At 39.6% G+C, this 14,177-nt stretch overlaps 2 protein-coding genes and 1 long non-coding RNA gene across 6 annotated transcripts in view; 1 reads left to right on the top strand and 2 right to left on the bottom strand.

The window, feature by feature from the left end:
- Positions 1–14,177, top strand: part of LOC145488197 (tetratricopeptide repeat protein 28-like) — a 22,284-nt gene that overhangs the window by 3,604 nt on the left and 4,503 nt on the right. Inside the window, exons 1-2 of one of the 3 annotated variants that reach the window (XM_081467020.1) lie at positions 4,135–7,278; positions 7,651–8,038. In XM_081467020.1, the coding sequence (XP_081323146.1) occupies positions 4,420–7,278; positions 7,651–7,656 (2,865 nt within the window). In that variant the 5' untranslated portion in view covers positions 4,135–4,419 and the 3' untranslated portion in view covers positions 7,657–8,038. Of the gene's footprint in view, positions 1–4,134; positions 8,039–14,177 lie in introns of those variants that run through there. The other 2 variants (XM_081467005.1, XR_014049484.1) reach the window with 2 other exon arrangements.
- LOC145488171 (uncharacterized) lies at positions 527–1,527 on the bottom strand. Its single transcript, XM_081466978.1, has one exon. The coding sequence runs from the start codon at positions 1,413–1,415 to the stop codon at positions 816–818; it is 600 nt and encodes a 199-aa protein (XP_081323104.1). The 5' UTR covers positions 1,416–1,527; the 3' UTR covers positions 527–815.
- On the bottom strand, positions 8,033–11,709 carry LOC145488280 (uncharacterized). Of its 2 annotated transcripts, XR_014049491.1 has the most exons (3): positions 11,488–11,709; positions 9,701–9,851; positions 8,033–8,553 (listed from the first exon to the last, which is right to left on the bottom strand). It is a non-coding gene; the product is annotated as an uncharacterized LOC145488280 (long non-coding RNA). The 2 variants fall into 2 exon arrangements; XR_014049492.1 differs by lacking the exon at positions 8,033–8,553 and having other exon boundaries at positions 9,696–9,851.

Genomic DNA, 14,177 nt, shown 5'->3' with positions numbered 1-14,177 from the left:
GGAAATACCAGACTTAAGACCCTTAAGGACTTGTCAAAAACATTCTGAAACGATCTTGCCGAATTTCCGTCTAGATAAGTGTGAAATTTAAGGAAAGTACACAGTGGTATAAGTTTTTTCTCGTCGCAACGGCCATAGCAACGACTGTTTACTATAACCAAAAATATAGTTGAATATTAACATATATGAAGGAAACTATTTAGAAAAAACTTTAAAGACATGCACAACTCGATTGGTATAATTAGTTGTGAAAAGCTTTGCCTCGAATTGCCATCACAGGCTCATCCACTTCCCTTATGAAAAGGAATATTTCCCACAACTGTGGTAAATTTTTACAAAATAGAACAACCATTACACCCCCTCCCCCGAGATCCAATCTGCGCCCCCTGCTATTTGTGGCTTGTTAAATGCTTAATATTTGTATAGGAAATAGCACGGTTTCTTCGGGGTATTTGGGATAAATACCGGCTCGTGATATTTCAAAATTCCCCAAAATATCACTCGCCGCGGCGGCTCGTGATATTTGGGGAGTTTTGAAATATCACGAGCCGGTATTTATCCCAAATACCCCGAAGAAACCGTGCTATTTTTTGTTTATACTACAAGGCAAAGAAATTTTGCATTTCATATAACACACATATTTTTATTTAGTCACGCGCAGTTGAATGGCTTTACAATGACATGTGATTAAACATGTGATCGCTTAAACATCACATATGGTCACACATCACACAACTGTGATGAAACTGTACTCGAATGTCTGTAAATCTCAGTTCTAAAGAGTGAAAGTTTTTAATGGGCTCATCAATCAAAGTTTAACAATCATCTGCAATCGATTCTGCCTGTGGAACACTGCACCTCGGCTCGGGAAACTTCTGGCTAAGCTGGTAGTTGATGGTCACTTGACAGCTGTGGAAATTGTTGATTGTAGTCAACCGCTCTTCATTCATCATCAGCGTGTTTTCCACATCAGAGGAAAGGCCAACATTCCGAAGAGGACGGCGTTGGTTGGACGTGCTTGCCTGACCGTCAGAGCTTATGATTGAGGAAATCAGCCGTTGTTCATTCTCATCGCCTTCCTCGTAGTCGGCTAAAGAGCGCTCGTTTGTATGGCCAGTGACGCCAATAATTGCGGAGCGAGGTTGGTTGGCAGCTTTGAGTTTCTTCACCAGCGTTTTGCGTGCACTGTGGTTTGTGAGCCATTTACCTTCAATCTCTCCCTGAAGAGCCATAGATTTCATGAAGGAATTAATGCTGTGGATCCCCATTCTCTGTCGCTTATACCACACTTGAGACTTAGGGCGCTCAATCACCGCGAGGTAAAATGGCCCACTGTTTTTCATTTCCTCGGGTCTGTGTGACAGGAACGTCTTTAGAAGCTTGACTGGACATCTTGGCCCACCAGTTGCAAACATTTTCGGCTGAACCACTCTTCTTTTTTTGCGAAGGCCGCCCTGACGCGTTTTTGTGGGATTTTCTTCGTACGTGATGTACTCGACACCATTGTCGTCTTTGGTGAATGAAAAATCTTCGACATACAAGTCATGGTGTTCCTGACAGCCTCGTAATCCGAAATGCTGCGTCAAAATAAACCACATTGTGGTTATTAGGGACTTCGGAGACTGGCCGCCAAGGAGCCCTTTGGACCACAACAGCTCTTCATCTTCAGTGGTTAGTGCTTTTGATGCACGGGGACGTTTGCCGTAGCCCTGTTCACGGAGGAAGCGAGCTTTCCCTTCGAGTACTTTGCGACTGTTGACAAACTCTCTGTCCTTGGCAATGGAAATGCTGCTGCCTGCTTCCTTTAAATGACGGTCCAGGGACGCTATCATTACCCGCAAACTGTCTGGCTCGTAGTCTGAACCATCCTTCTTTCTCACCTCGGCGAAAAACTTCTGAAGCATCTCGTCAAGTTCCTTGGCTTCGTGGCTTACAATATCTGGACTGTATCCTTTTTCTTCAGCCCATGTGGTCCAAACAGTAACCCAGGTCTTAGTGCTTTTCTTTGTGTTCGAATTTTCTGCATTTTCCTTAAATTGTTGTAGTTCTTTCGCGTCACAATCGGGAAATCTATCCGCCATTGTTTTAAAATTAGAAACAATAATTTTTCAGTTACCATCGAAACTGGCTGTAATTTTTACATGTAAGTATTTCAAATTTGGCTTAAATACTACTGGTCTTAGCCAATCACATTTCAGAAATTTCTCAGCCTGTAGTATAACGTGTAAGAAACTTAAAGTGCATTTTTCTCAAATGTTTACTTTTGTACCGACTGACTTCTCGCCAACATTTCTACTTTGCAAGGTTTTTAAGTAGATTACCTGAAACTTGGGCTCATCAAAGACTAATAGTGTCGTGATGATATAAACCGAAAAAACCGTAACATTTTAACGTCTGTCACGTGACATGAGATCATTTGTCAACTGGGTGTGGTATAAAATAAGGTTATTTCCAAATAAAGCTTGTATAAAGCACTAAAAACAAGAGTTAACTGTCAAAACTTAGGTTTATTGCACAGAACAAAACAGAAACTTACACGATATGCTTATTTGACAGTCAAATCTTGTTTTGTAAAAGAGCAAGAAGTGTTGGCGTCAATACTGTAAAACACTACCTCAAAAGGCTGTGGCTGGTTTCCATATAGCAACCATTTTGAGTAAAACCCTCAAAATTTAATGTCTCTTCTTGAGTGCAATAGCACACAATTGATCTTTCTTCACCATATTTAACCAAACTTTTTTGGTCCATTTTAGGGTACCATACCACCTTAAGGCCTCGTCTAAACTACGCCGGAGGAATTTGAAAACACAGCTTTATTTCTACGGTTAGGCCCACCGTACCGAATTTGAAACTGACGCCGAGCCTTTTCGTTTGCGTGTGGACAGAAAACATTTTGAAAACGTAGCTTTTTGAAAACGATAACCTCGCGATAATCATGTGATTTGCATGCCCGAGAGTCTTTAAACACAAATCTAAAATGAACGATGATTGTTGCTCGTGTTTTTAAATTCCTCCGGCCTAGTGTGGACAGGAAACATTTGATGTGTTTTAAGAGTGAAACCTCCGTTTTCGAATTCCTCCGGCGAAGTGCGAACCGGGCCTAAGTAGTCACTAGAGTAGTCACTTCTGTTATTTATTATATGCCTGAACTGATCCGGGATGAAAAGGAGAATTCTGATTGGCTGTCTTAGCGGTCCGAATTTTGCAATATGGACCGCTTGTGGGCCGCATTAGAATTAATTTCGGCGAATTGCTTTGTCAATTCATGGCACAAAATAAACAGTTTTTTTATCAAACAGAAATCTTTTATTATAAGTTACGTTTGGAGGACAACTTTGCAAAATTACATGTAAAAGCGACCTGAGAAACGTAGATTAAACCAGCAGGGGTGAAGATCAGGCTTCTTTTCAAAGGTTGCATATCCTACATGCTGCATGTGACTATGTTGTGGTTAAATATTAACCTTAATACAATTTAGTATTCTCGATCCTTTGTTCCCACTGCATTATAATATATTGCCATGCTCCAGAAGAAAAGTACCAAATTGTGCCAGGGTTAAAATTGAACAACAGCACATACGTTGTGCTATACGAAAACTTCAAACCTACTCCTGATACAAATTATAATGATAGTAACTTTTTTGTTGTTAGTGATTGGGTTGTTTTTTCTGTCAGTTTTCGCGAGGTTTGGGGTGATGATGATTTTACATTTAGAAAAGCCACAAATTTGGCAAAAATGATAACAAAAATTAATTTCTGCGGCGTTTGTTGGTGCTTAACAGCTAGGCCATACATACATACATACATACATACATACATACGTACATACGTACATACGTACATACGTACATACGTACATACGTACATACGTACATACGTACATACGTACATACGTACATACGTACATACGTACATACGTACATACGTACATACGTACATACGTACATACGTACATACGTACATACGTACATACATACGTACATACATACATACATACATACACACATAAACTTTATTTGAGTGTCGGAGTATTTAGCTAAAGATAACTAATTGGGGACACTAACATAAATACAAATATAAAATATAAAAATACTCATATTATATAAAATATATAGGTAGTTAATAATTAAAAATATGTTTTATAGGTCTAACTAGTTAAAAAATAAGTTCAAGATTACTTAAATTGGTTGTATTATTATGTTGAGCAAGCATAGCAGCTGCATCTTCCGTCCAACACATCTGTTAGGTTCGTGGCCCGAACTGCGTTTTTTTAAACATCATAAATAGTAGCAGTGTAAACGGATCTCCTGTATTACCAATAGCTAGCCCAGGTTTCTCCAGGCCATTAGTTAATTAAATTTATTAACAACAAGAAAAACAATTGTCTTTTAATACTTCACCAGAAACATTGCCCTGTGCCATGTTACCAGACAAAGTTTTGTACACTGCCTGGAATGTCGCCGACTTCCTTCATAACACTCACCTCTATGCTAAAGCGATCGACTTCTACAAGGAATGTTTTGTACTTCTGAGGCTCATCGTGGCAAACCACTTGGAGGATACCATGCCAAATGAGCCCCGTGATATCGAAAGGCAGTTGTATTCGGCCCTCGCTGATGCATATTCTGATAGCGGCAACATAGAGAAGGGCATAGAAATGTGCAAGGAGTGCCTTAAGATAAACAAAGAAGGGGGAAATGAACGAAGAGAAAGTGAATGTTATGAGCATATCGGCATAATGTACTTCAATCTCGGGCAGTGTGCAAGATCAGTGAGTTATCACGGGAAAGCTCTCGCAATGAGGAAGGGGAAGGTGTCAGAAGCACAATCGTGTAACCACCTTTGTCTTGTGTATATTCACTTAACCCAGTATGAAAAGGCCTTCAGTTACGCAGAAAAAGCGCTTGAGGTCGGTGAACTATTTGGAAACAGGAAGGCACAAGGAATGAGCAGTAACAATCTCTCTATTATATCCATGCATCTTGGACGATACAAGAAAGCGATTGAATATCAAGAGAAAGATCTAGAAATCAGTAAGGAATCTGGTGATCGAGAAGGAGAAGGGACTTGCTATAACAATCTCGGTGGCATTTACTTTCAACTCGGCCAATTTCACAAATCTCTAGAGTACTATGAAAAGGCACTCAAAATCGTACAAGAAATTGGTTTCAGAAAAGGTGAAGGAAGATCTTACCTGAATCTCTCCAAAGCATATGTCCAACTTGGTGAGTATGCTAAATCCCTGGCATATAACGAGAAAGCTCTGGCAGCAATACGCTCACTTGGGCATCGACATGACGAAGGAGCTGCCTGCCTCAATCAAGCTAGCCTGTATAGTACTCTTGGTGAATATGAAAAGTCAATCGAGTATTGCATGAAAGCTCTTGCAATCAAGACAGCCACGGGAGACAAGAAAGGGCAAGCAGAGTGCTATGCGATTCTTGGTGCAGGTTATCGTGCGCTCGGCGAGGATGAAATATCGATAAAATACGTGGAGCAAAGTCTCAAAATCTCTACAGAAATTGTAGACTTGACTGGACAAGGAGTGTCTTTCAACAACCTCGCTAATACTTATTTTTCTCAAGGACATTATGGAAAGGCGGTTGAATATTTTGAGAAAGATCTGCGAATATGTAAAGTAGTTGGCGACCGAAATGGGAAAGGAGTATCTTGCTGCAACATTGGATGCGCGTATTTCGCACTCGGCCAGTTGGAAAAGTCACTGGAGTATCATGAAAAGGCACTTAAAATTTTCAAAGAAATTGGTTCAAGACGACGTGAGCGCTGGGTCTGCCACCACTTGGGAAGAACTCATCTCGCGAAGAAGAATGTTCCAGAAGCAATTCATTGTTTAACGGAAAGCATCAATATTCACGAGAAGTTGCGAGCAGGTCTTAAAGATGAGCATAAATTGTCACTAGATGATGAGAATATCTCTACTTACAGAATGCTTTCCTTTGTACAAATTGGTCTCAACAAACCATCTGATGCTCTCTGTACTCTGGAACAAGGAAGGGCGCGTGGTCTTGTGGACTTACTGTTCACGAAATATTGCATTCAAGAGGTCAGCAATGCAAGAGCGCTAAATTTGAGTGCCATTAGGAAGCTTTTTACCACGCAACGAACTAACTTCCTCTTTTTTGGTACTCCAATGGGGACAATCATGCTCTGGTTTGTAAACAAGGGCGGGAAAATATCCTTTACCCATTTTGATGAGACAGATTCTAATGGAAACGATTTAGAACATCATTTGAAAGAGTTGATAGGAAGTATTTTACATTCTCTAGATGGTGTTCAGTGCGAGGACCGTTCTTTTCAAGCGTGTTACGAAACTTCGTTGCCAACTGTAGCAAACCGAAGTGAAGCCGACACGACCCAGCCTGACTACAGTAGAAATGAAGAAATGAAGAAAGAAAGGCTTCATTTTTTATTCAAGATGATCATATCTCCGATTGTCGATCGTATTGATGGCCCGGAGGTCCTGATTGTTCCTGAAGGACCGTTGTTCCTAATTCCGTTTTCTGCCCTACAGGATTCCAGCGGGAGATACTTGTCAGAAATAGTGAGGATCCGTCTAACTCCTTCTCTAACGACACTCAAGCTCATCCAAGACTCACCAGCAGACTACCACTGCCAGACTGGAGCACTGATAGTCGGAGATCCAAAGGTTGGTCGTGTCAATTTTAATGGAAAAGCTGTGGAGTTTTGTTCATTACCCAAAGCCAGAGAAGAGGCGCAGATGGTTTCAGCGCTACTAGGAGTACGCTGTCTTGTTGGGGAGGAAGCCACAAAGGAAGAAGTTCTACGCAGGATCAAAGATGTGAGCTTAGTGCACATCGCTGCTCATGGTGATGCAGAGAGAGGAGAAATACTTCTTGCTCCAAATAGCTCTGCCACTGGAGTTCCCTTGAAAGACGACGTCGTGCTGACAGTGAAAGAGATAGCTGAAGTTGGTATCAGAGCCAAGTTGGTGGTACTCAGCTGTTGTCACAGTGCAAGAGGGAAGATCTTAAAAGCTGAGGGAGTTGTTGGAATCGCCCGCGCCTTCTTAGGATCTGGTGCTCGGTCTGTTCTGATGTCCTTGTGGGCTGTCGACGATGAAGCAACTAAAGCTTTTATGAACATATTTTACAAGTGCCTGATCCATGGGAAAATGAGTGCTAGTGAGGCGCTTCACCATGCCATTAAGAAAACGAGAGAGTCGTCAGAGTACAAAGATTTCAAGTACTGGGCTCCGTTTGTTTTGCTTGGAGATGATGTAAAAGTCGGCCGAAATGACGTAAGTATGTTTTCAGTCTTTTTATTCTGTCCAATTAGCAGGTAAAAGAAATATCTACAAACGCCTTTTGTAGCCTGGCAAAAGTGTCTTCTAAATGTGTTTCTCTTGCTTAAGTTTAAGCCGAGGATTGGTTTAGTTGGACTCAGTATACCATACAATTCCGGTAATAAGCACCCCATCCCCCGAGAAGATGAGCTCCATACGTAACATAGTTAAGAAAAATTAAGCCATTATTCTTAAAAGGCAATATTCAATACGATAATAAGCCCTCGTGGAAATAAGCTCGCCGAAGAAACCTTTGGAATAGATCTAAGCTCAGGGCTTAGTATAACAATTTTACGGTATTTAATCAGAACTGCTTTTTTGCTACAGACATAAGCACAAGACGTCAGTGAAGTGTTTAAAGTTGGGTTCTTATGCTAACAAACTCCAGTGGAGTACTGCATTTGTCAAGAGGTGAGGACTTTTTAAAAGTAAACCCTCTGGTCTTTCTGGAAGTGAAAGATTGCAAGAGATGATAACTCCTCGTTGTTGGGCCGCGTAAAAACTATTCGGGTTTTAAAGGTATTTGCGATCATCATCCTCAAGATGCGCTGTACAGCGCAGACAGGGACTGGAAACGTAGAAAGGTTAAGCCATAAATAGGAACTGCGATCAAAGAAGATTTTTAACGTTTCAATTTTTGATTTTTTTCAGTAGATCAGATTTAAGTGTAGGCATGTGCGTATGTGTATTTTGAAAAACGAAGAGATAAATACACCACGTGAATTTAAAAGACTCCAATAGAGGAGTACTTAGTAACTGCTCGCATGCTTGTGCACTTCAGAACCGGTATTGCTACATGTTGTCGGCGAAAAAGCCGGCGACACTAGCTAGTTGCTCAACTTTGGAATTGATGTCAAATAGGGCATTTTCGAAACTTGTCGTGATGTCAGTATTGCAAAGTTTGTAACGTATTACAGCTGTTTGTCGTTTTTTTTTTTTTTTGTTACGGTCAATTTATTTGCTGCTTAAAATTAAAGTACTTATCTCGAGGAACAGTAGAAAGCACAGCACGTGATCAGGCACACCTTTGTTGATATAGCTTTATTATACCCTTATATATGTAGATTAAATGATCTGCAAAGACAAACACTACGACAGCTCTTCAAGTACCGCAACTAAATGACTGATTTGTCTGCAGTATTTCAGTATGTATCGACTGAACTCGTGATTTATTAATTAGTTCGCTTGGTGTCAGTGTGGTACTATGCTCTTCAGAGCTTCTCTTCTGACCTAAAAAAAAGACAAAAAAGATTATCCGTACTTCGTGACACTTACAAAACTCTTCATTCTAGTTGTGCTAGTAATAAAAACTGTATGAGTGAAGTTTGTTTTCTATAAACTAACATCTATATACTAGTTTCAATCTTGCTGTACTAAGCTGCGCTGAAATAGTGATCTAATCGGCTTACCATATAGAAAATAAAGAATTTTGTTGATTAGTCTGCTTTAGATTTTGAATGATTTCCACGTCCAGTTTCAATTAATTTCTATAGACAATCTGCCTAAAATGTTCTCTCGCTGCTTCTGTGAACGTAGCTGTTACAGTTTGCTGCAATCTACAACAGCGTTTTTGTAGCCTTTAGTCATTAATTACCTTGTTGGCATTCTATCAACCTTTATCGTGCCTGCTGTATTCCTATTTGTAACACTCCTGATTAATGAAATTGTTTAAGATCAAGTGATTCATTTCTCTTCTTTTCTTAGCTACAAATCACTTTTGTACCTGGCTATAGTCTTGAACTGATAAGAACGTATAAGCTTTTGGACTGAATTTTTTGATTTAATAATTCACATTATTGACGACGTGTACAGGAAATTAAAGGGAACTGTGGGCGGTGCCAATGGCATGCACGTTTTATAATAACTATTTATTTGAACGTCGTATTTTTACGTAAATCTGGGCATGTTCCTTTAACCTTTTCCCTCAAATTTTGGCCGATCGCGCGTTTAACGTTATTATCAAAAAGGATTCGTGTGTTAAAAAAAGGTACGGTCTATAGCTCTTATGCTATTGTTCCAACGGTAACAGCGAGATCATCGCCCGTGAACATTTTATAGTCGCTTCGCATAACAAAGCATTTCAAAAGTATGTGCGTGAGAAGCAATTTAATACATAGCATGAATAGTTTGAAAAGAACCAAATTACAAAATTTTCTACAAATAAACGAAATTCCATACAATTCCATTTAATTGTATACCATAAAAACCATAAAAAGCCTCAATATGTGAAAGTCTTACTCAACCCTATTTTATAGACCGCTAGATGCTTCACGACATGTAGAACTTGTTTACAGAAACTGACTTGGTTCTAAATTTATTTTGTGTCCTTAAATAATTAATCTTAGTAAATAAATGAACGAATGTCACAATTGCTTGCCTATGGGAGAGCCCTTTTCCAGCCGCTGTTGTTTTGATGGTTTTGACCATGGTTTCCATGGTTTCCATGATTTCCATTGTGATTGCTGCTCCACTCATTCCACCGTTTAGCGTTGTCTCTGCCAGCGCCGTTCAGATTATCGGTGTCGATACTACAGGAAATAAAATGGCACTTGGTCAGCCTTTCTACCAATGTGCACAGTTCAGACTATAAGGAATTATTATTCCTCCCCCCTTAACTGAAATGGACGAAACCGTACCATGTGACGCTCCTCAACGAAGTGAATTTTAACTTCCGCTCAATGGCGTCATCCTCCGCGAAAAAGCCCTTCTTGTGTGAGCCTGGGAAATTAAAACAATCACGCAAATCGGCTATATTTTAGATGCTGTCTCGCTTTACAAAATTCAAACCAAAACCAAAACATAAAATTAGCCATGTTCTAAACAAGCAGGGGACTAGGTTCAAGGTATAAACAATCGATATGGTTTGTTCGTTCAAAAATAAAGCCAACTACAAAGTCACGCCTTTTCAAAGTGCATTACGTCCTTGTGTTTGAACCAAAAATACTGATATTTGGTAAACTTACTAACATTTAGATGCTCTTTTAGTCAAGTTTGAATACTCGTACCTGGCCCCCTGCCAGGTTAGCACATCGCTAATAAGAGGCAACTGAGCGAAAAAGAGCCAAAGACGAGAAACGAGAAGGGATGAAATAATAAATTGACGATCGTTTAGAATTAGTCTCGTGATCATTGGTGTGTTCTGATGACGTAATCGCTGCTGTTGATGATAAAGCCACGAAATAGCTCTGTCAACTCCGACATGTTTAAATCTGACGATGCTGTATGATAAACACGTTTCCTTAGCAACGGCTCAAAAAGTGCAGTCAACGAAACCTTAACTTCTCCAAAGCAGGAAAAGGAAGAGAAAGGAAAATCGCTACTTTATTTTGATTATCAAACTGTGCGCTGTCATTATGTCAACTGCCCGTGCTACTTCTCTGTTTCTATCGAGTTTACATAGCAGTACAAAGCTTAGCTCACGCTTCCTTTCAGGGTGCTTTCGCAATGAGGTTATTGGATGTAGATAATACAAATGATTGTAATCTTGCTGTAACGTTTCGAGAATGCAGTACCTGAGTACAACACAACAGGAATTCTAGATTCCTCTTTAATTGATGTATAGTCGTCCCTTGTTTTAGAATTTAATTTCAAAAAAAAACTCTGAGGAGACTTTCATTCCCGGAGTTCTTCTCCCTGAAACGTTTCGTGGAGAATGCAATGCCAGCGACAACCTGAAGTTTGACTTAAAGATCATTTTATTTTCAGTCGATTTTTTGATGATCACCGTACGGAAACTAAATTTGGCTTGTCATTGCGTCACGTAGCTTGAATGAACAATGTAGTTTGTTGTTTGTCCCTGACTAGGCTCCTTGATGTACCACTTTTTAATGCATCAATCCAATGGTCCCTTCCGCTTTTTTACAATTATGAAAGCTAGGACTTCATTGATCGAAATAGGTTTTTTTGTCCATTTTAGTACGTTAAAGATAAACGTCAACGCGATGTATGTATGTCGGCTATGTCTGAATGCATATTTGGTGGCAGAATGCGTATCTCTACTATAATATGAATCGAACCGAGAAAATTATTGGGATCCAAGCTTTAAACAAACAATTTCGCTGATCAATAGGAGTTAACCCTATCTGATTGTCAATGTATTTTAATCAATCCAATCGAGCTCTAACGAGAAGGTAAACCGAGTTAGTATGTGAGCTCTCTACTTACGCAGCAGATAATTCCCTGCTCGCTTCCTTGGCCGTGCTTTTGGTTTCTTTCTCAGGCATTCTAGGCCTAGCATGGGCACAGACGACAATAAAGCACAAAACCGGAAGCAGAAGTTTCTCCATTCTCGTATTACTACACGAACTCTTTCAAACTTTTACTGTATGCTTCAACTGCCACTCCAAACTCATATTAAATGTAAACAGTTGACGACCTTTCTGCGAAAACCCGCCCGGTTTTATTCAGATGAAATTAAACGTGCCATTGAGGAAGTTCCGTTACTACGTAACATACTTTCGACTTATATTGGAAGTCGCTGACGTCCTACGCTCCGACTGTGAGTATTGTTAAAAAAATGAGAAGAATGAGACATGATAATCAGAAATATATCGGGACAAGGTTTTGAAAATTAAGAGTCTTTTTTGTGAGTATGAAAATTTTGTCTTTCTCATTGCTTCGTTTCTCAGCCATTGTGTCTACCATGAACAATACCGACCCCCGAGGCAAATAAACGCCCACAAACCAATGGGCTATATCTCGCTAAGATACCGTAAATTATGGTGGTCAATTCTGTCGCATACGATTTATAGAAAACATTTTCCGTGTTTCTATCGAGTTTAAGAAACATGAATTGAAGTTTGTGGGAACGAGAAATGCTGTGAGAACACGAATGCTTCCACAGCTTTTTCTAGTTCTAAACATTCACCAGCGATTCTTTAACTCGACAGAAACACGAAGAAAATGTTTTCTTTCTTTAGAAATTAGCCTAAAGATGATAACGAACAACGCAACTACGAAAACTTTTCTGTGTTTCTATCGAGTTATAGAAACATCATGATAAGCAAATCGAAGTTGTCTCGTCCGCAAAGGTATTAGGAGTTTTAGTTTCAGACGACCTCAAGTGGATTTTACATGTTAATTATATTTGCAAAAAGACCGCAACACGCCTGTATTTCCTAAAGCAGCTAAAACGCGCGAAGGTCCACCCGAAGGATATGTTACTGTTCTATACAACATGCATCCGTCCTGCCCTAGAGTATGCGTGCTCAGTTTTCCACCATGCGTTGCTGCATTACCTATCTAATAACATAGAAAGACTGCAAAAGCGCGCACTGCGGATAATATATCCTGACCTATCTCATGCTGAGGCTCTAGTAGCTGCAGGCATCTCTTCACTGTATGAGAGGAGACAGGCACTGAGCGAAACTTTATTTGATCAAATTATGAGAGACCCATGCCATAAGCTACATGATCTGCTGCCGCCACGTAACGAGTCCGCTTACTGCACACGAACCTGGGGATACTTTGAGCTACCGATTTGTAAGACACATAGGTTTAGGAACACTTTTATTATGAGCCATATTTTTAATTATCAATAGTTTGCATATTTTTCCTTGTATAATATTATTCTTTTTTTATTGTAAAGTAATTCGTAATTCAGCCGCTCCAGCGGCTGCAATGAGTTTGCTAATAAAAATCTATCTATCCATCTATCTCATTTTTAACCAATCAGCGCGCGTTTTTTCTTTGGGCTAATTTCTAAAACAAGATAAATGGATTAAAATGATACAAACCTGCTTAGGCGGTCAAACAGACCAATGCTTTGTTGACAGAATTTGAAATATCTGTCTGATACAAAAGCTCAATTTTACTCAGAAATGGTGATATATTGGTTATGTTTACTCTGTAGTTTTACATAAGAAGAGTACACCTGTATATGAGTTTCATTTGTAATCAGGGAACTCGGCATATGAATGAGATACCAAATTAAAGAAGAAGGTAGACAATGTCTCGCCGCTAATCTAATAAATCACTGCTTTGAACGTAAGTACCTCCTACTCCCGTACACGAGGAAGGAATATCATGCACAACATTCAATCATATCGCTCAGGGGCACCCAACAACCGTTTTCTCTCGAATGCTTTTAAACGCTGTTTTAGGCTATCTGGAGTACTTTTAAAGCTCTGCAGGTTAATTTTAGGTTGCGCTAAAAAATTGTTATCCGTTCGGTTATTCTAGGGGAACTTGAGTATTCTCAAATTCACTAGGGCTTTTGCCCATTTCACGAAAATCTTAGGTCTTATAATAGCTGACTTTTTTTCGGTACGCAAAACGACATTTTTAACAATCCGAAAGCAACAGACATTAAATTTCTCATATCACGAAAGTTCGAGGCGACAATTCTCTTAAGAAAATCAGAGGGGATTAAAGGCCTTCCGAACAGATAATTTACCGAAACGATTCGTACGCGTTGGGTGCCCCTGATCCATGAGGAAAGTAGTATACCTTTTGTTAAAAAAAAAAAAAATTTGACCATGATTCCAATTTGTTCCGTTATTGTTTTAATACAAACGCTTGTGCTTTGGTTTCTCTGATAAAGCCCACGGTTTGGGCTGAACACAGCAGTTGTTGCTCTCAGTTTCTTGATCATTCTACGAAATTCAAACCCTTGGTAACAAGAGTTTAATTAAACGAGACTATCCAACGAACCAGGCACACCCAACTAATTTTGACTTAAATTATTTGGTGATTCAGTACTTAAATTTACGGACAAGAAGTAGAGGAAAATTTTACTGTACCTATATAAAATACACGGGCCTACAGAAAACTTAAAAAACTAGAGGAGTGGAACCTGCAATTCCATTATATGCGCTTGCATTGAAGGTGTCTGCCCGTTTGGAAATTAATTGTTA

This window comes from Orbicella franksi, chromosome 1 (genome assembly GCF_964199315.1).
Source record: "Orbicella franksi chromosome 1, jaOrbFran1.1, whole genome shotgun sequence".
Lineage (NCBI taxonomy): Eukaryota > Metazoa > Cnidaria > Anthozoa > Scleractinia > Merulinidae > Orbicella > Orbicella franksi.
Note: the sequence above shows the minus strand (reverse complement) of the source record. Positions and strands in the feature narration are given on the sequence as shown.